Genomic DNA, 25,784 nt, shown 5'->3' with positions numbered 1-25,784 from the left:
TATTTATCTAAAGGCTCAGGGATAGCTAGAAAATATTGAAGTAACTATGCAATTTTAAGGCATAGCTTCTCCCCCCCCCCTATAACCTGCACATGACTCAACGGCCTTTTCCATTACATTGATTGTGTGATTATACACCTTTCTACATAATTTTGTCAAAGATCAGATGAATAACCTAGTTAAAATAAAGCTTTAAAATAAATGATCATAATAATAAATAATAATAATAAAATAAATGATCTTTTAAATAATGATCAGATGAATAACCTAGTTAAAATAAAGCTTTAAAAAATAAAATAAAGCTTTAAATAATTTTAAATAATTTATCTTTTAAATAATGATCAGATGAATAACCTAGTTAAAATAAAGCTTTAAAAAATAAAATAAAGCTTTAAATAATTTTAAATAATTTATCTTTTAAATAATGATCAGATGAATAACCTAGTTAAAATAAAGCTTTAAAAAATAAAATAAAGCTTTAAATAATTTTAAATAATTTATCTTTTAAATAATGATCAGATGAATAACCTAGTTAAAATAAAGCTTTAAAAAATAAAATAAAGCTTTAATAAATGATCTTTTAAATAATGATCAGATGAATAACCTAGTTAAAATAAAGCTTTAAAAAATAAAATAAAGCTTTAAATAATTTTAAATAATTTATCTTTTAAATAATGATCAGATGAATAACCTAGTTAAAATAAAGCTTTAAAAAATAAAATAAAGCTTTAAATAATTTTAAATAATTTATCTTTTAAATAATGATCAGATGAATAACCTAGTTAAAATAAAGCTTTAAAAAATAAAATAAAGCTTTAAATAATTTTAAATAATTTATCTTTTAAATAATGATCAGATGAATAACCTAGTTAAAATAAAGCTTTAAAAAATAAAATAAAGCTTTAATAAATGATCTTTTAAATAATGATCAGATGAATAACCTAGTTAAAATAAAGCTTTAAAAAATAAAATAAAGCTTTAATAAATGATCTTTTAAATAATGATCAGATGAATAACTTAGTTAAAATAAAGCTTTAAAATAAATGATTATGCTAATCGTTTATTTTTCCAAGCTACGGGATGTTTTACGAACAGGTAGCTTTACCGTACACATTACTACCTCAGAAATTGGGAAGTTTTATGTGTGGTTTTTGATAATTTGGCAATTCTGTTGTTCAGAAAATCTATTGGGCATCTCAAGATTTTCAAACGATAAAACCCTGACCATCACTGGGGCAAAATTTTTATTTTTTGCTGGAAAATGGCGGAAATATTCTTTGCTGCAGCAATTTTTTTCTTCAAAAAAGTTCACTTGAAGTATTGTTTTCTATACAGAAGAATATTCTCCCGATTTCCTTGGATTGTTGTTTTGACACGATCATCCCGTGCAAAATGCTAAAAAAAAAAAAATTCCTAAAAATAAAACAAAAAATAAGAAAAAATATATGTATAGACAGGAGTTTGAAACTTTTAAAAGAGGGCTCTGGTATACTCAAAATGATCTTGGAATTCGTCTCAAGATTATTTGTTCATTTATTGGTGTTTACTTCCTTTTTTTGTAAATCACGGGGTAACTTTAAGCTTGAGGAATTTTATATATATGAAATTAACATTAAAGTCAATTTATGTATGGTTTTCATAACTATTCTTTTCATTTTGCTTACTTTTAGGTGTTATCGCTCCTTACGTACAGTTGGTGACCAGGACTTTTTATGTCGATTTAATTACCTAGCAATAGTGACATTACATGATGGCGCAATTATAGGAAGACAGTCACATTATTAAAACATTTTAGCAAGTTTTGGAATATGGAAGTGTTAGCCAAATAAGACGTATATTAGTTCAGAATATTTGCACGTAACCTCAGTAACTTCGAGATTTGGAACGGGGAAAATATAGCATTCTTTAGTAGGTCCATATTCAAAAATCAAATTATTTAGGCTATCAGAAAACAAGTCTCTAAGATGTAATGTTGTTGTATTTTTTCAGGCTAGAATTCAAAAAGGTATTATACTAGTGAAATTGGGTAGATTGGAAGAAGCTGAGATTGAACTGAAAAAAGTGGTAAGAAACACGATATTTCTTTATATACTTTAAATATATCTATATACTTTGCGAAATATGGTCGCAATATAGTTAATTAATTTAAGTAAAAAATAATAAGATTATCTGATGGAAAAAGAAGAATCTCAAACAAATGGAATTTTTGCTCTGTAGCAACATATATATATATATATATATATATATATATATATATATATATATATATATATATATATATATATATATATATATATATATATAGGACTCGAACCCCTGTTGTTACAGACACGTTATAGCTATATGCAGAACCTTGAGAAGAAGAAAAGTGAACAACACGACATTTGTTTCTACTCTGATAGTTGAACTACTAAAGACGTTTAATTGTTATGCTGTGTCTGAAGGATACCTAAGCCAGGATTGCCAACTGCCTAAATTGCATATAGAGTAGTTTCTGTTTACTCTGACTTTAATATTGCTCCTAACCGATTATTCTATTTAGAAAGAGTGCAAAAAACATCGATTGGTGTGCGTATGTAGTCACCTCTGTACAGGATTTTCTCTAAAAAAAAAATCGCCGGGTTCTTGAAAAAAAAAATCAATAAATCAGCAAAAACATCATCAAGGTTATAATTTAGCTTCTTTAGGAGACAACAAGCTTAGGTGCCTTGAAATTTTCGCTTTTAGTTGCTTTCTTAGCTTTAATCAATGCGATTAATATTTATTTTTTCTTTAGCATGCTTGATATGCTCAACGATGACGGGGGTGCAATTACCCCTCTAGATTTTGAAAAACACTATTATTTTGGTATTTAATTTTTTTAACCTAAATTCTCCCTAGATTTCTAAATCTTCTTTTTTTTTGGATCTTTATAAGAAGGCCGACAAAATTCATTGTTTCTCCCCCAGTATTTTCCTGACTTGATACCCTCGGCTAATCTCCCTGTTTTGTTAATGCTGACTAGCATTGTTCTAGTCAATGTATTTATTTTTTCTTTTTATATTTTTTCTTTGACTAGTTAAAACCCCAGTTTTTCCTACGAATTAGGAAACCATTTTCTTTTTACGTTTAGTTAAACTAACGTAAATACTGGGGCACCAGCAAAGATTTTGTAAAGCATATTTTTGGGAGTTTTTTCATTGAAAAAATGACAACTTGTCTCTCCCCTAGAAACTGAAAATACATGCCTCTCCCATAAATCTTGCGAATTGACACAACTTCGATGTCTATTACTCCTTCACCTCCCACCACTAATCTTTCCTGAAAATTATAGAGGATAGATGAACTAAATAAGGTAAAATGACACAAAAGGTAAAGAAATAATGAAGAATCCATATAATTATGAAATAATGAATAATACTAAAGCTTTTGTTCTATACAAAAAGCGGATACAAATCTACAACCACACAGGCTTCATTAACCCGCCTTTGAGCACGTGTAATGACGAATATCTTTGATGGAAAACCAAGTAGTAACTAAAACTACGGCTCTGATGGCTGACGGTTTGGGAAACTTGCCAAATTGCATGCCATGAAGTGTGTGTTATGTTTGGAGAAACATTTTGCTACTGTATATTACCTTTACTGTGTTTATCAATAATAAAAATAATGCCTTTAGTCACTCGTCAGGCACACCCTAAGGAGAAGTTAAGGTTGGTGGCTTCCCAAATGTTATGATTGCTTCAGTTTTTCATCTAATATCTATTTTTTTTTATCCTATATTATTTTATTTTGCCCATCTTATAGTGTGTGCTTTGCTCCTAAATACATGTCTCTTTTCTATAATCAAATTATAAAAAAAAACAGTTTTTTTCAACTGAAGGTAAGGAGCAACACTAAAACTTAAAACTAACAGAAATTATTTCATATATGAGGGGGGTTGTTCCCTCTTCTACGCCTCGCTTTTGACCCTAGAGTTTTTTAGTAGGCTACTTTAAAAAAAATTTCCTATTGTTCTAATTGAACGACTCTTTGTTTTTTAGGAATCGTACTTAAATAATCGGACATCATTCGGTTTAGAGCAAAGAGCAATCTGCTGAAGAGGGGACGATCGCCCTCATATATGCAGTAATTCCTGTTCATTTAAGTTTTAGCGTTGCTCTTTACTTTCAGTTGAAAAAAGTTTTCTTAAATAATCTCTTATCTTTTTTTTAAATAGTGCCTGGAAATCCGGCTCCACCTCCACGGAAAAATCTCCCCTCCCCATAGAAAAATCCTCTAAACAGTTCAATCCCGGGGAAAGTTTACCTTGCACAATTACCCTTAACATCTTCACGCGTAAAATTGAGTTGGCATAGAGACATTTAAGACAAATAAAAATGATTTATTATAGGAATTCTTGCAAAGTTTCCCGGTGTAAAATTTCCCTCCGAAAAATTCACCCCGGAAGCCTTCCTCCCCATGGAAAGTCTCCACCAGAAAATTCACCTCCCCCTCTTCCGTTGAATGTATACATGCTTCCCAATAACAAATACTATAGATAAACAACGGACAAACTTTATATTTTACACTGTCTTAGAATTTTGATTGGACGATTTTGGGGAAAATTGGGCATGGGAGGAGGCTTAGTTGCCCTCCAATCTTTTTGGTCTCTTGAAAAGGGCACTAGTACTTTTAATTTCCTTTCGATTGAGCTATTTTTCAATGTTCTAGCACCATTGGTTCGAAACGAAAACCCCCTGGAAAATAAATAAATGAACACACATCCGCGATCTTTCTTGTGGCAAAAAAAAATGCAAAGTTTCACATTTTTGCAGGTTGGAGCTTGATACTTCTACAGTAGGGTTCTCTAACACGCTGTCTGATGGCGTGATTTTCAATAAAATTCTTTGACTTATAGTGGGTGTTTCCACTCCTTTTTCGAAAATCAGGCAAATTTTCTCAGGATTGTAGCCTTTGATGGGTAACACAAAACCTAATGAATTTTATATATATAGAATCAGCATAATAAACTATTTCTTTTGGTATACCCATTGATATCAAAATTCTGTTTTTAGAATTTTAGTTAATAATGAGCCGCGTCGCTCCTTACCTACAATTCTTTACCACACGCTGTCTGATTTTGTGCAAATGCCTAATTTTCCCTTTATTTATATCAAAACAATTCCACAGCTTGATTAAGATATATGAGGAGAAATCTAGTCTGCAAAGAAGATGTTATTGCGAAACTGGATAACAAAATTAAATTTACATATTTAATGGATTGAGGAAAGGGAGCTTTCTTTACAAACCAAAGGGAAAAATAATCTTTACAAAGGATACAACCCACATTTACCACCAGGAAATGTCACAACCCAAATCTATTCACGAGGAAATGTCGGAGCTGTAACTGAACTTTCGCAAGGATATAACTAATAAAAAAAATAATACAGAATCAGTTGGAATATTCCTTATCGAAGAGGCTAATTATCCGTAGGCATCATCGGGGGGGAGGGGATAAGGATACAGTTGCCCCCCTCAATAATTTGGACGATTTTAAAGTTTCTTAAGTAAAACTATAAATGATAACTAGAAAGAAACTTGTTTTTGTCTTGCAAGTTGGAAGTTCTAATTTTTTCATTATATAGAATAGTATTAGGTTAAGACGTAGGCTACATTTTAAACGAGCATTATTATTAATTGATATTGATACGGTACAAATTACTATAGCCCTACTGTAATGCTGTGATCAAGTTAAACATCCATCCCTGCTTGGTACGTATGGGCTTATCGCATAGTTTTGTATATATTGCTTTGCCTGTGTTTCTGCTTATTGGTTTTATTTTTGTAGTTGTTTAGGTTTCTTATTTTTTTTAAATCAAAAACTCATACATGGTGTCAGAAGAAAAATGGACCAATCTGTACCCTCCCCACTCATTGACCAGCCCAGTTTGAAAGACACCTTGACGATGTTTTCTAAACATATTAAGCTAATGTTCAGCGACTCTTTGAATGGGAAAACTGATGCAAAAAGTATTATATGGGTAGTAGAAAATAGCAAGGACATCTTTAAGTACCTTTGTCATTTCAGAAGGAAGTGAAAACAGTCCTACTGAATACTTGAAGCTGTTGAAATAACTCGCCGAGCCTTCTTCAAGTCCGATCGTCGAATGCTACAAACTCCACAAATGGATTAAAAAGAGTTTGAAACCCCTATAATAGTATGTTACTGGTCTCGAACTACTTGCAAAGAAATGCAGCTTTAATTAGCAGGATTAAATGGTGAAAGATCAGCTTATTTGTGTACTAAAAAACTGTAAGCTCAGAGAAAGAGATCTTCCTGAAACTAAGAAGCTAACCTTGCAAAGATTAGTCCTGATGTGTAAAACATTGCTGGAAACTCAAACACAACTCAGAACCATGCATAATGAGCAAAAAATATTATCAAACAAGAAGTTGATTGAACTGGTAGAAAAGTGACCTAAATCAGAGCAAACAAAGATATACCTCTGCAGTGGTCTATACAGTAAAAAACATAAATGCACTGCAAAAGAAGTAAAAGTTAAACATACGGTCGATTAAGCTACTTAGTGCTTTTGTGTTAGAGCAGATCTGTCGCTAACATCAGCCAAAAACAGCTGATAGGCATTGAAGACTGCGCAGGAACCTTGGAGTTCTTTATAGACTCAATAGACTGCGTGGTCAAAAGCTATATGACTGTTTACATTAGATTAGTTGAACGAACATGTGTGTAAAATTTATGATAGATAGTGGTGCGGAATGTGCTACCTTCACAATATACAAAATACTTAAGACACAACCATCTATGCTCAAAGCTTTTGATGTACTTACTTTATATTTGATGGCAAACTTAAAGTACTTTCAAATTGCAACCAGAAAATTCGAGACAAAAGACAAGCAAGAAAGGAATTGGGACGTTAGAAGGTAAATGCTGCATTTACCTGAAAGAGGATTGTGAGCAAGTATTACATCCATCCATAAGAATATCCTTTCAAGGTCGACTCAAGTGAAAGCTAGCCATCTCAAAACACTTGGTGTCATCGAGAAAGTATCAAAAAGGACAGAATGGGTTAAATCTGGAGTAGTTGTTAAGAAGCCCGACGGCAGTCTTCGGTTGTGCATCAACCTTAGAAGCCTGAACAAGTTCATAAAGATACCGCGCCATCCAATACATGTATTTGAAGATGTTGCTATAAAATTTGGAATTCCAAGAAATTTTCTAAACTTGACATGCGGCATGAATATAGGAGCTTGAAAATCGATTATGAGTCAGTCAATATAACTGCCATTAATACACCATTTGGAAGGTTTTGCTTCAGGCGATATCCTCTTGGCCTGAATTGCGCCCAGGATGTCGTCAAAAGAAAAATTGAAGAAATATGTGCTGACCTTATCGAGAAGGCAGAACTGAGCCTTTTTATTGATAATATTGTTGTTCATGGAGCAACAGAACAACAGCACGACAACATTATATAAAAAAAACTTTACAAGCTGCTCGGAAACGAGGTGTTCATTTCAACAGAGAAAAATACATCTTCGGAAGGACAAAGACTCCATACTTTTGACACATATTGACATACATCAGACACATGATATATGGTTTGACCGAAAGTGTCAAACAAGACCCTAAAAAATTCCTTGCTATCCTCAAATAATCAATTCTAAGGGACCCGAAGAGCTACAATCGCTACTGGGTATAATTAACTGTTTTGGAAAACACACCCCAAATATTGATCTCAAACCATCCGTTCATAATTCTTCGGAAAAAAAAAAATATTACTCACAGTGGTTTCAAATGGACACAAGACCGTGGCAGAGCCATCACTAACATCACGGACACCATTTTTGGAAACGTCAAATATTTCAACCACAAGTCTGAGCATGTTATGATCAAAATTGACGCGTTTCAAGGTGCCCTTGGGGCTATATTGACTTTCAACGGTAGAATCTGTGTTTTAACATCAAGATTGCTGTCATCAGGTAAAAAAAAAATGATGAAAAATTGAGAAAGAATTACTTGCCATTGCATTCTAATGCAAACATTTTTACCAATGTGTATATGGACCAAATGTCAAGGTTTTTATCAATCAAAAATCACTCGAATCCATCCTCTATGACAGATTTTGGCTTTGTCTCCCCGACTATAACGTCTGATGTTTCAGATATAGCCATTATCCCTAAAGGAATAGTTATTTGATTTTTCAACTACACTAAATTAAATGGCTATCTAAAATTTTGATCAGATGTCTAGGGGAAAAGGGGTTTGGGAGGGAGTCTATTTACACTTCAATCTTTTTGATAATTTAAAAATGATGCTTGAACTTTTGATTTCTGTTCAAATGAGCTCTTGCCCGATCTTCTATGGTCACTGATTCGAAACGATCACCCCCTGAGAAAAAGAAAATCAAATAAACACCTATCCGTGTTTCTTCTGGCAAAAAAAAAACAGATTCCAAATTTTTGTAGATAAGAGTTCAAAACCTCTACTGTAGGGGTCTCTAATATGCTAAATATGATCGTCTGATTTTGACTAAGATTGCTGGATTTTTGTAGGCATTTCCCCGTCCCCTTTTCCTGAAAATATGGTAAATATTCTCAAGCTCTTAGCTTTTAATGGGTTACATTAAACTTATGCGATTTTAGATGTTTAGAATCAGCATAAAAATCCAATTCTTTTGATGTATGTATTGTTGTCAAAACTCTGTTTTTAGGGTTTCGGTTACTGTTATGCCTTGAGACTCCTTACCTACAGTTCGTTCTCCTTGAAGTTTCTCAAATACTGTAGGACTCAAGATAGCTGTCATGGCCACGATCAAATCTAGAAACATTTCATTTGACATTTGGTGGATTAAGTTCCTAATACCTGTTCTACCTAAACATAGATTCAGCCCAGATTTTAACTCAGTCTTGATGAAGTATCCATTCTGCGTACTATTTTGGCATAAAATTTGTTTCTTTTTTAGCTTCAGCGAGACAAATCAAACGAAGAAGCAGAGAAATGGTATTCTCAACTCGGAATTCTTCAAAGACAATACCAACAAGCTCGCATTCTTCACAGTGATAAGGAATGGGTGACTGCAGCTGACTTACTTACCAAAATTATTGACGTATGTAATAAATCTTTTGCTTCTAATATGGTGTTTAGTCACCGGGGACTGAAGCACCGCTTTTATATTAAAGAATTTGTGCTTTTGTGGCTGTGTTCTTTTTTCTCCTTTTTTTGCATAATTATAACAGTGAAACTTTTGATCGATTAGTCGAAAATCCAAAATTAAGTGATTAACCAGACCCCATGAGTGCAAACAGCTTTGGCGGAGGACTATTAAAAGTGGATTCTCTCGAGAAAATCATAGTCTAGAAACGACACAGAATTACACCGCATTTTAGATAACGGAGAATTCTTCTGGGTTTCCTTTGTTATGATGTTTGTTCTAATAACCTCTTGTCTAAATAACCTCTTTCTTGGTATTTATCTAATATGGTCTGCCTTTCCATTGTAGTAAAATATTTGCATCCATAAATTTATAATGATTTGGATGTTGTAGGCTCCAACTTGCTTGTTCCTGCCGATTACTGTCGACTCTTGCTGATAGAGAAGCATCATCGAGTGTGGATAACCATATAGTATCCAAGATACGCGAAGGACTGCAGAAAGCTCGAGTTTAACTGAAAGCTCTATGGATCTAAGGTTCCAGTCGTGCAAATATTTCGATACGTCCAGCGGTCTTCAGTGCAGAAACATGAAAATAAAGCCAAACCATAAAAAAACAGCAACTAAAATAAATCTGGAAATTAACAACCTTGCAATATCGAGCTGGCCGCCCCAGCAAGAGCGGAAATACTCAAAGTTATTAAAGCCCTGAAGAACAACAAAGCCCCAGGCCAAGATGATCTACCCCTGGAAATATACAAACAGTGCCCCGAGATTACAGCGGAGCAGCTCCTTGGTATCCTTGAGAAAGTATGTAGGACCAACACTTTCCCAAATAATTGGCAGACATCAATCATTCTCCCTTTTTACAAGAAAGCTGATAAAACTGAGGGGAAAAATTACCGGGGAATAAGTCTAGTTGACATTCTAGTAAAAAAAATTGGTATTATTTTCCTTAACCGCTTCAAGGGGGCTAGGGAGAAAATAATTCGTTAAAATCAAGCCGGTTTTCGTCCTTGTAGAGGCTACATTGGCAATATTTTTGTGCTTCGCTTCATTATCCAGCAATTTGAAAGGTATAATTTGCCCCTGATTCTTATATTTCTGGACTTTGTTTCTGACTTTGACTTGATCACTCGCCAAAAACTTTGGAAAACTCTAGAAAACGATGGAATACCCGTGGAATCTGTCGAACTGTTTAAAGCGCGCTACAAGGGTTCTATGAGCCGAGTTCGAACTTGCGGAGAAGAGCCTGAAGAACTTCCGGTTGAGTTTGGAGTAAAAAAAAAGGCTGCGTCCTGTTTTGATTCTGTTTAACTAATATATTGATTGGGCGCTTGAAAATACGCTACCCTCTCATCCAGGAGTTCAGATTGGACAGAGCCTTTCGCTTGAAGACCTTGAATACGCTGATGATGTCGGAATCCTCTCGGACATAGAGAAAGCTCAAACTATGCTCGATGAGGTAGTTACTTGGGCAGATGGCATTGGCTTGAAAGTCAATACAGGCAAGACAAAACTTATAGTAATAAATCATACTGATCATATTTCATTAACTGTAAATCAAGTATAGTTGAATCAGGTCGACAGCTTCACATACCTTGGCTCACAGCCTTGTACTGATGGATCTTCTGACGCCGATATTTAACAGCGATTGCGGAAAGCATAGACCGTCTTTGCCTATCTTTGAAAACCGTTGAGGAACTGGCGTAAAATTAGTGTAAGGAGTAAATTTTGAGTCTATTTGGCTTTGGTTCGGACAATCCTTTATGGATGCGAAACTTGGTCAGTGAAGCGACTACATGAAAATGCGCTGAAGGTGTTTGAGCACACATGTCTGCGAAGCATCCTCAGGTTAAATATGAATGATCGCATATCAAACGCGGATAGACGACGAGTATGTGGTATCAAGAGATGCGTTGCCATCACGATCAAGGAGCGCCGATTTAAATGGCTGGTCCATGTCTTAGGGAGGTCAACACAGAACTTGCCTCGCCGAATCCTTCTAGCTGAGCCACTTAACTCATGAAAGAGACGCCAAGGATGATAGCGGAAAAGCTGGTGGAACTTGGTTAAATCTGACCTTGAATTTATTGGGGGCTTCACAAAGTTCGGTCACAAATGCACAACTCAATGGCTCCCATTCGCAAAGCAGCTGGCAGTAGAATGCACTACATGGTCCAAACAGTTCTCAAAAGATCCTTGATACTAGGCAAGGTGGAAACGCCTGATTCCCGCCCCAAGTACAAGTAAGCAAGTAACTAAAATAATAAAAAGTAAATAAATCTGCGTAACTTGGAACGGTAAATGAATAAGAAATCCGATGTTGAATGACAAGTCAAGGTGCTAAATCTGTGTTGATTATTTTAGGCCTTTTTTTTAACAATTTTAGTACAGCTTTTTTTTTGACATAGGTTTAGTCGAATCGGTACCCAAAACTAAATTTCTTCCAGATCTCCCTCTGTCCTCCAAAGCATCGACGTTTCAGAAAGGTACTTGACCGCTGTCATTACCGTAGCTTCAAATAATTTAGTCTTTCTGCAGACTTCTATACATATCTTCCAAACTTTTTTCAACTGTGAAAAAAGAACTTACATTGGCAGGGTCAAATTTAAATCTTTACTGACCCTAGGCCCAAGGATTTTTTTGGGGGATAAAGAGATTTTGCAAAAAAAAATCCCCTAAAGTTTGGGGATAGTTGAAGCCCTGAACGGAAGGCAATTGATAAATGATGAGCAAAAAGTAATGCAAGAGAGAAGTAATACCAAGCTCTCAGCTGCCATCCTTGGGAGACATCTGACAGTTTATAAGCGGCTACGGAATTCCTCTGTTGTTATAAAATCGCTTCTCTTTGAATAGGCAGCGCAGCAGCAAAGTGCACCTGGCACATTGACGATAAATCTCATCAGTCCAGTCTCAACATTGGCTTGTTTAGTTTTTACATTTTCACTGCATATAAAAAGCCATATTAAGCTTAAAATCAGTAGAAATGAAGCTCCGTAATACTTCTAACTCAAAACAAATAGAAATCCTCATTAAAGAATAAAAGAGACCAAAAATGAACAGAAATCAATTAGCATCACTCTAGTGTCGCCTATAATAGAGGCCATAAGGTTTCATTGTATCATGCGGTTGTTTTTTTCGTGGGGTTTTTATCCCCAGAATTGTAGTTATTGAACGTTTCAACTAAGCTGAACAAAATGGCTGTCTCAAAATTTTCATCTCGTGTTTGTGGGAATTAGGGGTATGGAGAGGGCTTCTTGCTCTTTCATCACCATTGACTCTTAAAAAAGGTAGTAGAGCATTCAATTTACAATCAAATGAGCCGTCTCCAAAGTTTTTATGACATTTCCGCCTATACAAAGTACCTTGGCAAAAAAAAAATACATATAGCTCACTTCAATCTCTACTTAGGCTGCGCAATTGCACTGCGTATGGTTAGAGGGTGGCCGGGGTTTACCCCCATATGGCGATTACCCCGCAGAAATTATTCCCTGGAAAATACCCCCCTCCTCCGGTGGAAAATATCCCCCCCTGGAAAATAAGGCTTTCCAAATTTGAGAATTTTATTTGAGTTTTTTTTTTATTTCCGTACGGGGAGGGAATTTTGGTACTCGTGTAATATGCGCCACACAATCAAGTTTATGGTGTGTAAAACTCGAGAACAAACCGGTTTCTTCGTTAGTTTCTTTCAGCTTACCGCAAGACAAAGACAAGTGACAGAATATATGGGAAATATATAATTTGAGCTATTTATTTGCACATAAGAGGGGGGGTTTAAGTATTTAGACAGTTTGAAGTCAGAAAACAATTCTTATTTCATAATATGCAGAATAATTGTAGCCAATACATTTCGCATACTGACCCACTATACTTTACCCCCCCCCCTCTAATGTGGGAATCTATAGTCCAAATTTGTTTCTAACGTAACGAAGAAACTAGCAAAGAAACCGGTTTGTTTTTAGTTTTACACACAGTAGGAACTTCAGCGAGTGGCGCATAATACACAAGTACCAAAATTTCTTCCCCCTACGGAAATTAAAAAAAACAAAGCTCAAATAAAATTTCCAAATTTGGAAAGCCTTATTTTACACTTGGGGGTAATTTCTGGGGGGATATATTCCGCTTGGGGATGGTTTTCTGTGGGGTAAACGCCTAGAACCGGTTAAAGAACTAAAGAATTTGCTCCAACATGTCATCAAGAATTTTTGCATATCGATTTATTTGCTGTTTTTAAGCCATTGCTTCTCAGTGGAATCGTTTCATTTTTTTTTTTGTTTTAGCCAATCGCTTTGGAACGAGGTTCATACACAAGAATTTTTGTCGGATGTGACCCAAGAATAGTATAAAAGAAGAGTATTTTTTGCACAAATTAAATATAAAATTTGTATGAAAACGGAGTATAATCATAATAACTGATAAAACAAAAAAATAACTGAGTATATTACGAACATAACCTCCTTGGCAATCCCCGCCAAGACCTTGATCCGAGCCTACCTCCTAACAGGCTTCCGCGTCCTTCAGGGAGTTTCGTATCACATGTTGGGAAATACATGAATTGACCTAATTGGAAAGAGGAGAGGAAAAAATGTCGGAAGAGTAAATAAAATATATATATTTCTTAGAATAAAGATGATGAGCGTGCTATAGTAGTTTGGGTCAATGAAACTATTCCTGATATTGCACTCGTCAATCTCTTTTTATCTATCTGGCGGTACGATTTATTCGTTTCCATTTTTCTTGCCAATAAGTCTTGTTATATCTAAAACCTTTCTGCCACGGTAGGTAGTCGTGCTTTAGTGGACTACCACAGGGTAGACGGGGTATATATTAGAATCCGGTAGAGTTGCTTTGTGTTAAAAGAGACTGCAATTTTGATGTAGTTTTGCCAACCTCAATTTGTGTTTCAGACACTTCAGTGTTAATTGCTCCAAAAATTGCTAAGATTTTATTCGGTTGCACTTGAGGGAAAGTAAAGCAAACAAGGATGACCTGAACATTCTTTATTATTATTAATTTTTAAAATAGGAGTTTTTCTTGTGGCAATTAAAGACCAAAGTTATAACTTAAACCCAGCAAGAGTATTGCTGCGCCGGTTAAGCAACCTATATATCTATAAAACTAGCTCAAATAATATATTACGTGATAATTTCCCATAGATATATAGTTTGATAATTATGGCTCTACTGAAAACACAAGACCGACCAAAAAAAGGATGTTCTCATAGGGAACAAAAAACTCTCGGACTAGCCTGCTCAAAACAAAGTCTCCCAATAGTCTTTGAGTGACCATGATATCCATAAATTTTACTATTAAAAAAATACAAAAAAAAAAGAAAATCGAATTTCTCCCAAAAATCCAAAATTCTAGAATTCTTCAGATACTGAAAAATATCATACAAGTCTAGTGGATATTGTCCGTCATGGGTCAATTGAAAACTTTCGCCGTTAGCCGGATAAGAGCTTCCTTCGTGCACCCCTTGATTAAGAAGGCTTTGATTTACTGTTTCTGCATACAATACCCTATTAAAGCAGGCCATAATTTTAATTGAAAATTGAATTTTTTCACCAAAAATTTATCAAATAAACTAGTATATAAAATCTACGTCAGTTACGGTCAAAGTTTTACAAACATTTATGTGGCATATATTCAATTTTATAATAACAGTTTAATTACAATTTCACTAATATAATCATTAAACACAAATACACTTGTAAATGTATTCAAAATATATTTACAAGTATAATGACACAGTCTTATTAAAATAAATAATACTGCATGAAATCCGCACGATTTTGTAAAAGGATTCTGTATCTGTTTTCATTTTGAGCTTTTTCAGATAAATTTCTTAATAATTTTTTTTCAAAAACGGACACACTTTATAATCTTTTATAGAATTGTCAAATATTTCAACAGATGCTTTTGAAGCAATAAAAATTCCTATTCACCGTCTTTCTTTAAGGGCTGAATCGCTTGTATTCACGACGATGGCTTTAAAATGGCTTGCAATATTTTTGTTTCGTTTTGATGATTGGAAGGAAAACAAAAAGATTTAATTCTACCACTCTCAAAATCACTTTTAAAATGTTTAGAATCTGATGAGTATCCGCTATGGGGGAAATAAGAATTTTATCCAAATGGGGAAAAACATAGGGAGAATAATGATTGTGGTCGACAATCACATCACAGGATGATGGTCTGCAGAAGTTCCAATATAGCAAAGTTTAATTCTAAACGGAATATGTCCATTGTTCATGAGAGTTAAATCTCGATTGTTAAGGATAGGGCAACTCGAACTACTTTCCCGAGTTTTGGTAGATTATTTCAAAATTCTTTCTTTTCTTCATTATTTTTATTTTTCATATTTTCTCTGTGGCTATTCAGTTTTGAATGTGGGGTAATTCTCCACGGCGAGGAATTATCTGGGGGAAAATATTCCGCTGGCGGGGATTTTCAGGAAAGGGATAAATGTAGCACCCCTTTCTGTTACCGAGACGCATCAAAAGAGTTTCTTCCAATTTAGCATGGAATACCTTGTTATTTCTAGGATGCCAGAATTACCAAGAATATCTTAATTACCAGGAGTATCTTGGACATCTGGGATGCCAAATAGGATTTTTTTTTGCGCATCATCAAAGCAATTATTGTCATTTTTTATATTTCCTTGTTTCGTTTTGCTTTTTTGTGGCGCATTTTTAGCTCTGTTTTTTCCAATTTTTGAATTCTATTTTTGTTTCTTGACATTTTCTTATTATCAATTGTTTAGAATGTTATTTCTTATTCATAATGATTTTTACTTCATCACGAGTTCGGCAATACTTTTTTATCATCATAGTCGTTTGTCAATAAGGTATCATCGGTCAATCTATCTATTTATACCGAAGGGAATTCATTGACAGTTATCCCTTGTCATAATCTCTTATGTTATTTACAACGTGTAAAACATTCCTCAAAATGGGATTTTGCGTAGATGTCGCTGTAAGTTATGTGTTTATGCATATATTGTCAACTGATAATAATACTATTAAACAACATAATTGAACTGTAAGTTCTAGTTTTTGAATGACGGAATAACATCCAGTTGCTACGGTATTACACCGTAAATATATACCGTAATGTCCATTATAGTTTCCAAGTTATTTAGTCAAAGTCACATGTGGTTTAGTGATCGGACAATGCCGAAAATTTTCCCAATTCCTATCATGATTCAAATATGCGATTGGCGTAATCTAGAAATGATCTTGGCTGGTCATTCCCAAGAAATTATTTGATAATAGTTAACCATTTTGTATCAACAGAGAAAAGATGAAAAGAAATATCTATCTCAAACAGAGGTGAAATAAGACAAAAAAAAAAATTCTTACTGTTTTTGGAACCAAATAGAAATTTGCGGAATCATGTCCACATGTTTTGCGAAGTGCAGGACATGATAAAATCTCGGAAGGTTGCACTTTTTTAAGGAGTACTTCTTGGTAGTTCTAATTAGTATCATTAGATTTTTAATGGTAACTATATGCCGAAGCTCGTAGATTGAGTTAGACCTTCCAGAAATTTGTTTTAAGGGCATTAAAGGCAATAATAGGGAAAAGGGGAATGCAAAATCTCTAATCCTCAGATGAGGGAGAATGTGCTAAGATTGATTTTGCTTATCCATTTTGTCGTCTGGGCTCTTTGGCTAGTTAATAAAGGTAATATTAAAAAAAACATTTCTTACTTTCAGTCTTGTCCTTGGGACACTAATCTACGAGAAATGCGTATCGACTGTCATTTAGCAATGGGGGAAACTGCAAAAGCGATAACAGACTTGCGTGCTACAACAAAACTAATTTCTGACAACACTGAATCGTATTTGAAACTTTCAAAACTCCATTATTTAATGGGTGAAGGTAACGAGAGCCTCAAGTAAGTGGTTTTATGCTATAATGCGATGAGTTTAAAAAAATGATATAATGGAGAAAAATATTTTCTCGAAACTCCTTCGAAGTTTCAACTTTGACCCGTTCTAAAACCACGTAAAAAATTTCGTTCGATTAAAAGAAATATTCATGTGTGGAAATAGATCATTCGTTAAAGAGAATTCAAACCTACTCGTGATGGTTTTGAGGCGCGTATTCTGCGTATATACAAAAAAGTGTCAGCGAGGGTTTTCAAAGTAGGGTAGCCAAAGAATTCAAATTTCAAATATTTGAAATGCTTCTTGTCGATATCAGTCGATATTCATGTCGATATTCTTGTCGATATTTATTTTACTAATGAGATGGAGCGTGATGATGCTCGTTAGAACTATTATCTGGAAAAAAGTGACAACTCAGATTAAGAGGGCAAATTCAAATGATATCTGCCCTCGTATTTTAATATTCTGTTTTGGAGATATTTTACAGATGAGAATTTTTTTCTGAACGGTCAAATTAATAATTTGCTCATTCGTTTTCAATTCAATTTATGTGGAAAAAATTTATACGATTTAATCGCGTTTTCCCTGGGAAATTGCACTCCAAGCATTGCCAAATTACGAGGGTCTTTTTTAATAAATTAACGAGTAGCCGATTTGCAATATGCCCTTCAAAAATTTCCTTCAATTCACTTTCTGGTGAGTTTTTGTTGCTGCTGCGAATTTAAATTATCACCTGTAATAAAGCAGACGTTTGTTTTTTTTTATTTTCTCCTCGCATCCTACTTATTGTTTACTAATTTCTACAACTCACAGCAGCACCAAATTGTCTAAGGCAAACAGAGGTGCACACACTCCCTCCTTTCCATTGTGTTCAAAGAGACCCTTTATAGTCTTTCACAAGAAGCTCTAGTTTCCTTTAATTTCTTCCTTACGACCTCTTCCCACCCCATTAGGTGATGACCTGATTTTTGTTAGGCCTTAGCTGGATGACTAAAAAGTACAATCTTTGGTAGTCTTTTATCCTTCGTCCTTCAGACTTGTCCTAGTCATGCTAACTTTTCCCTTATTATGAACCAAAGAAAGTGGGATAGAACCGCATTTTTTGAACAGCTTGTTGTTTGAAACACGGTCAGTCAAATGGAAACCCAAGACTATCTCTAAACAATTCCTCTGGAAAATATTTAAAAAATCCCCTTCTATCTTTTGAAGCAGACAAGTTTCAGAACCATATTTTACCTCTGAATTTATGATAACTTCCAATATTTTAACCTTGATTCACAGACTAATCGCCCTATTCTTTCAAAAAATTTTAACCGTGAAAATAACAACCCGGGCCTAACTATTCTACTTTTTACATCTTCACTGAATCTGCCATATTTATTAAGAATATTAGATACTAGAGTAGAAAAATCCGCTATTTCTATCTTTTCGTTACCCTACATCATCTTTTCATATTTATCTAACCTTAATGTAAGTGACTTAGTCAATTTCGAAACATGTTTTTACATCCTTAAAACTTAAAACTTCGAGAAATTTATTCATGTTGCTAACATTTTGATATAGACCTCTCAAATCGTCTGTATAATCTAAGTCTAAGAGAGTTTACCATCCCCTTTGATTCCTTGCTTTCCCACGGCCTTTTTTGTGTCCCTTTGGACTAACTCTACCTAAATGATCCATGTAAATGGGAAAAAATCATAGCCCTGCTTAACTCCCGCGACTTAAGACAAAATCATGTAATAATCTCATTTTCAAATCTAGCCAGATTAGTGTTGTTCTCGTACATAGTTTTTATCAGTTTTTTGTATTTGTCTGGTATATCGTACAAGGATAGAACCTACACTAAAGCTTTTCTATCGACTATAATCAAACACCTGCTCATAATCTATAAGACTGATGTCTGAAAAGGAGTCTATTGATGACTCCTAAATAGGGGTCATCAGCAGAATCTATGTCTAGGAGAATATCACTTCCTCAATTGATTCTGTATTCTATCCTTGCATTTGCTGTACTCCTTGGAACAAAGTCTATCAAAATGATTCTTAAAAATGGGGATAGGATGTAACCATGTATAACTCCTTCTTTAATACAGAAACAGCTACTTATCTCATTTCCTACCTAAATTGCAGCAATTTTATTCTCTTACTTAGCATTAATCACTTAAACGTATTTATCTTGTTTATCGTAAAAGAATAGGACCTTCGCTAAAGCTCTTCCATCAGCTGAAGAAAACTGTTGCTCGTAATCAATAAAACTTAGGACGAAAATGGTTTGATGACTCAAGTGCTTCTCAGTTCATAATATAAGAGTGAAAATTTGATCAGCCCTTTCCCTGGCCTTCCGAAAACCATTAGTTTTCCTCTGTGGACCTGACCAATGAGTCATTCCTCTCGTGGACCTGACCAAATTCCTGCCAAGGCTTTAAAGTTTATATTACCCTCTATTGTATCTCCTTTCACCATTCTTCTTAACTTGTCGTTGGTGAATGGAGCTTTTCCTACTGCCCTAAAATCTACCAGATTATTTGTTGTCCATGAGGGTGGTTCTAGAAAGGTGGTACTTGATGGGGATAGAATTTCAGCTGCAATTATCCTTGATGTCAGTAGTGTTTGACAGCGTATCACATACTATCCTACTCTCCAAAATGGACCAGATAGGGATACGGGGAAACAGTTATCATTGGTTTGAAACTTATTTATACGAAAGGTCTTTCAGTATTGACACCAAGCTTCAAGATTAATTTCGTGTTGATTTTGGTGTCCCTCAAGGGTCTATCCTAGGACCTGTTTTATTCCTCATATTCGTCAATGATATTTTTGTTGCTGTATCTGAACAAACTAAACGAAGCTACTGTTGTATTTTTGATCACAATTTGTATTGTGATCACAAGTGAGGCAGCTCAAGACCAGTGCTGTTTGCATTTGCAGGTGATACTACTCTTTGGTGTTCAGAAATTGAAGATTCTCCCCTTATCAAGAAAAGGTATTCTGTTCTAAAAACAATCTTTGCGTGGTTCGCTGCAAATCGCCTTGCCTTAAATCGAGCTAAATTTGGTCTGCTTGTTTTTTTTCAGTTTAGGCACTTCTTGTCTTTTTATTCAAGCTATTTCTGCCACCCGTGGTGATATAACTCGTCCCCCTGATAGACATGTTCTATTACCGGGTACTTTATCGAACGAAAATCTTTCTTTCAAACATCATTGTGCTCTCCTGAAACTTCGCTCCAGAAACATGGGAGTTCATCGGAAGCTTCGTCATTGTTTGATTTACTTTGACCTACGTCACTTTGACTTTTATCTCCTCCCTTGCGTGGCTCAGCGTAGAGAGTGATTTCAGCCTCTTCCAACTGGTGTGATTAGTAGCTAACGCTGATGCATCGTGGCCATCGATGTCTGCCAACTTCAAGTATTTTGAAAGACTATCGGACCATCGATGTTTCGGTCTTCTGTGGGGTCGTTTCCAGCAGGGTCGTTTCGGGGCTAAAGTCCAGTATGATTTTTGCAGGTAAGTGTGATGGCATTCTAAGGAGATGACCGTACCGTCGTAGAGTGCGCTCCACAATTCCAATCAAAAACGGTGTCTGCTGCGTTGTCTGTAGCAACCTCTCGTTGCTGACGGAGTCAACCCATCTCAGGCCTTGTATCCTCCTTAGACCTTTCGTCTGTAACATGTCTACGGTCTTGAGAGTTGTGATTGGGGCCGGCCAGGTTTCTGTTCCATAAAGAATTACGGTCTCGACCAGGGCGTTGAAGATTTGCAGCATCGTGTTTCGACTAATACATGGTTTCCTCCATGGATGACTATTTAACCTCCCCATGGCAGCAGATGCCTTGGCTTCTTTTGCTTGTAGTTCAGGGAGGAGCGAGCCGTCAGCAGCAATGACAGAGCCCAAGTACGTGAACTGCTGAACCATGTAGACAGTAGCTGTTTGGTCTAGGGCCAGAGGACTGTTAGCGATGCTAGAGGATGGATCATCGATCATAATCTTGGTTTTGTCTCAGTTGACCTGTAATCCTACTTTCGCTGCTTATTCTTGCAGGATGTGAAGTGCTTCCACCAGTTGGTCTATGGATTCCACCATGAGTGAAGGTTGTCGGCAAAGTCAGCGTCCGAGATCATGCAATCTCCAATTTTAAGTCTAAATCCAAGCCTTGAGGTCGTCTTTGCCATGACGTGGTCTATGATGACGTTTAACAGTTCGGGCGTAACGGCACAACTTTGCCGAACCCCTGTACAAATTGGGAAGAGTAGGCTTCGACGGCTGTTGACTTGGACACAGCTGTCTGCTTTGTGATGGAGTGCTTCGAAGAGTCTGTAGTACTTATCTGGCAGGCCACTGGACTTCAAGATGTTTTACAGAGCATTTCGGTCGATTGAATCGAAGGCAGCTCAGAAGTTGTCAAAGCTGATGAATGCTCTCTGTCGAAACTCTGCTGTTTTCTCGACTACTTCACGGACTGTGAATATTTGCTCTATGATTGATCGCTCTGACTTAAAACCGGCTTATTTTGGTCGGTGGATAATGTTTCGGCACCGATCCAGAAGCACCATTGAGAAGAGTTTGCCAGGTACTGAGAGAAGGCTATTCCCCAGTAATTGGCACAGTCACTTCGCCTGTCTTTTCTCTTCCACAAGGGGATGATGAATCCTCTTTGCCAGTCTTCCGGAATGACCTCCATTTCTGACACAACTTAAAAGAGAGTCTACAGAAGAATGAGCATGGCTGGGCCCGCATATTTCTGCAACTCTGAACTTATGCCGCATACACCAGAGGCCTTACTGTTTTTCAGCCTATTCGTTGCGCTTCTTATTTCTAGAGCTTAAATGGATCAGTGGGAAGATTGCCAATTTTGATGGCTGGGCTGGAGACTGATGGAGTATTTTGTCAGCTACTAAATGGGGAGGAGTTCTGTTCAGGTGGGAGGAGAAATGTTCTTTCCAGCGATCGCGGCACGAGTTTTCATCCGAAAGAAGAGTCCCGTCATTGTTTCTCTGGTTCAAATAAAGATCCTCTTTCATTCTCTCATTCAACTTTGTATGTACTACTGTCCGACATTATGGCTATCGATATTTTCTTCTTGTACCTCCCCTGTTTTCAAAATATATAACAGAGTAATTTAATTAGTGGTTGACGTGATAGGCCATCTTACCATGAATTTATTGGATGGTCAATCAACATACATCTGTCTTCCCTCTTGTTTCATTTTAAGCATTTCATGGATTCCTCCCTAACTTCTTCAAACAATTATATCTTTTAATTTCTGAACTACGAAATGAATCTTGTGTTTCGTATTCTCTCACAAATGATATGAATATTTTCATTCATAAAACCAAAACCACAAGATCAGATTTCAATCCAGTATTATGTTGTGCCTCCATATAAAATTCCCCACCGGTTAAAATTTGGCTATGTCATTCTTATGAACAAAATGAGTTAACCACCCCTTATGCCTAGACAGTTAGTTCTCTCCTCTCTTCTTTTTTCCCCCTATCTTTCCTTTTCAATTTGGTTGATTTATTTATTTTGATTGGCATGATATTTTTTGTTGTTGTTGTCTATTTTTTTTCTTTCTTTTTTTTGTCCTTCTGTTTGATTTCTGTGCTATTATTTAATGTTATGTTTAGTCTCTCACTGTCACAGGCCAAAGAGCCTTTCTGGGGGTCTGAAGTTCTGTAATTTTTTCTTTGTTTCTTTGAATATATTTATTGAATTGAATTAAACCTACAGCATATCTAAGTCTAGAGGGTATCATCATACTAAGTAATTTGCTTCATAAAGCTAATTCTTGTGCAATTACCACACATGTTTGTTATAAATGGATTTAATTAAGTTTTCCTAAAATCACTATTTACCTTCCCTTTTTCAAAAATTATATTAATAATTTTAATTAATGTATTTCTCAACTTCGTAACCACGTTATTTCAAAAATCAATTTACCACAAGAGTTTTACCATGATTTGTATGGATGTAAATTAAATCAAATCAGGTATTGCATTTTTCAAATCATTAATAATGGACAATGTGCTGAACTGTTTGATCTAAGGATCAAATTATTTCTTATTTTCTACAAAACATGATAATAATAATAAGAATAATAACTTTATTGCTCTAAAAGCCCTAGGGCCATGGTAATACAATTGAAAAAATCAATTCTAATTAACGCAAATAAAACTCCATAGACATAAGCACCACATTAATTAAACAATTACACCAGTTACAAAAGTATTTTTCTATGCCTCATTACTACCCTAAAAAATGGCCCTAGTCTTTTCAAAAGGACCAACCTATATTCACCAGTCATCTTTCATCAACCCTGCAATCTCCATACACCTCCTTCCACAACTCACTCAATTCTTCACACTCACTAGCTGTATTACCAACCTTTTCATCCATATATCTAAACGTGGAGCAAAAGTAAAGAAGATTTCACACTTGCCTCATCCTTAAACATTTTCTTCCTCCCGGTGAATAGTAGTAAGCTATTTGCCTTCAATTCAAAAATGTACTTTAGCTCTTTCTTTCTTAAATTCCCCTTAAAGAAACCCTTCTCATGTCTCCTTTACAACCACGCAGTATGGTAGAGAATCTGAGAGGTTTCTTTCGCAATGCCGAATATGTACCTTATGATCACTTAATTTTTTTTTACCATCTCTGCCACCTCATAATCTGCACAGTATTCGATATTTCCCCCATATGGCCACAATATTGAATATTGTATCATATTCATATAATATCATATCACATTCAATAGCGTACAACTTGTTAGCAAACAATTCCCGAATCTTCTCAAACTACTAAAATATCAATGTTTCCGTTTACAATCAGCCAACTTTTATAACAACCTTGTTGCTATTTTTCTTGTGTGTTAATTTTCGGAATCCCAGCTTTGTCATTGATGATGCATCGCTTTTCATTCTTATCTCTAGAAATCTCATTTTGCATCCTAATATCTCTCATGTCTCGTACTTGGCTCCTTAAAATTATATTCAACCCATACCCACCTATTGAATATGTAAATATTCAAATATTTATGATTATCGTAATTATATAGAGATAATTATACCTTATTGTATAAGAGATAATGACATAGTTATATAATTGATATTTATACAAATAATTAAATGTTATATAATTATATAGATAGATTGTATAGAGATAATTATATAATAATTATATTTATATAGAGCCCACCTATTAACTATGCAAATACAGAAGAGAGAATGATGAGGACTTTTTTCCCAAGACAGTGAACGGACAAAACCTATTTGAATATTCCGGTCCTATATCTAAGGGCCGTCTTCACCAAATAAAATAATAAACAATAACACACTTACAATAAAAGTTCTCATTTAAAAATCCATTTTTCAAAATAACCTAGGCATCATTACTTCTTAACGAGAAGTTCAGCCAAGAGTCTTGGCTAATTGGTCAGTGACAAATAACGGCGGAATTCTATAGACTTCACGTAGCATTCCGGTGACCTGAGGAAAAAACTACCTTTGAAGGAATATTAAGCAGCCCATGGTCAAGTAAAGAGATAGCTCTCCTACAATTAGTTTCCTCGGTGAAGTTTTCTAGATTTATTATCAAGCTATGAAAAAAGCCCTTTCAAAATTTATCCACAAGAAGCTTACAAATGCCCAGGAGGTTGCACCTGGGAAACGTGCAAGAGAATAGAAAAAAATTGACCATGATAAGTTTGCTTTGGCTTAAGTTTCTGGTTAGTTATGTAGGGAAAAAGATTCTGCTAATTTCTACATTATGTAGCACGAAATTATGGTGTGTATAAAGGCTACCATTTTTTCCCAGATTTAGCCTTCCGCTGAGAAGTGCTTATGCTGGAAATCTCCTTCCGTAAGAGTCTTCTATACTATTCTAGTAATCATCCCTTGCTCCAAGTTCAGGTGTTACTGATATTACAAGAGCAAATCGGTCAGCGTTCTTTTTTTCTTTTTTATTTCAATGTAATTTTGCAATTGATGGCATATTTTAAATGAAGAAAAAAAATCATTGGACAGAGTTGATACGGCATGGTGGGTAGGCATATAGAATAATGGGAAAAAAGAGTTATTGACCAATTACCACTACCCTACCAACAATTCTTGTTGCTTAGTTGAGGCAAAAAATGATATTCCTCTACAATGTTTTTGTTATCTTCTGATCTATCAAAAGTATATGTTATCTTTTTTTTTCAGTGAAGTACGGGAGTGCCTTAAACTGGATCCTGAACATAAAGAGTGTTTCCCTCATTATAAGAAGGTTAAAAAAGTTGTAAAAGTTGTTAATGATCTCAATTCTGCAGCTAGTGACGAAAGATTTACCGACTGTATTTCACTTGCGAACAAGGTATTTTTTTTGCTTTTGTCTCTTTTAGGCAATATTTGTAGTTGAATCTTTTGTGTTTTAACCCCTGAAAAATTAAAAAAATACAAGCAATTTTTTCAGTTGGGTATAAAGTTCCCGTTAAACTAGTGCGTGACCCTTAGATGTTAAAATTGCGAATTGATTTGTTTTGGATTACTAGGGAAAAATAAGTATTATTAGAATAGAACTTTTATGAAGATAGAACAGTTATTGGTGTACCACCCGATCATTTAAAAAAGGAAGCGTTATGAGGATCTATATAGAAAAAAATAATTTTAAGCTTCGCATGTAACTAAGAGTAAATGTAGCGTGAAGAACCTTATGAATTAGCAGTTACGACCTTCATTCTAATGCAATTGCAAAACAGTGGCAAGTAAAAGAAAAATTAATAAGGAGA

At 35.1% G+C, this 25,784-nt stretch overlaps 1 protein-coding gene across 1 annotated transcript in view; it reads left to right on the top strand.

Annotated features, from left to right (window-relative positions):
* Positions 1-25,784, top strand: part of LOC136033162 (dnaJ homolog subfamily C member 3-like) — a 77,004-nt gene that overhangs the window by 26,250 nt on the left and 24,970 nt on the right. Inside the window, exons 4-7 of the mRNA XM_065713832.1 lie at positions 1,990-2,064; positions 8,942-9,085; positions 16,850-17,031; positions 25,219-25,369. Of these exons, the coding sequence (XP_065569904.1) occupies positions 1,990-2,064; positions 8,942-9,085; positions 16,850-17,031; positions 25,219-25,369 (552 nt within the window). The remainder of the gene's footprint in view (positions 1-1,989; positions 2,065-8,941; positions 9,086-16,849; positions 17,032-25,218; positions 25,370-25,784) is intronic.

The sequence above is a fragment of the Artemia franciscana genome, chromosome 1 (genome assembly GCF_032884065.1).
Source record: "Artemia franciscana chromosome 1, ASM3288406v1, whole genome shotgun sequence".
Lineage (NCBI taxonomy): Eukaryota > Metazoa > Arthropoda > Branchiopoda > Anostraca > Artemiidae > Artemia > Artemia franciscana.
The sequence above is the reverse complement of the archived record's forward strand: the minus strand, read 5'-3'. Positions and strand labels throughout refer to the sequence as shown.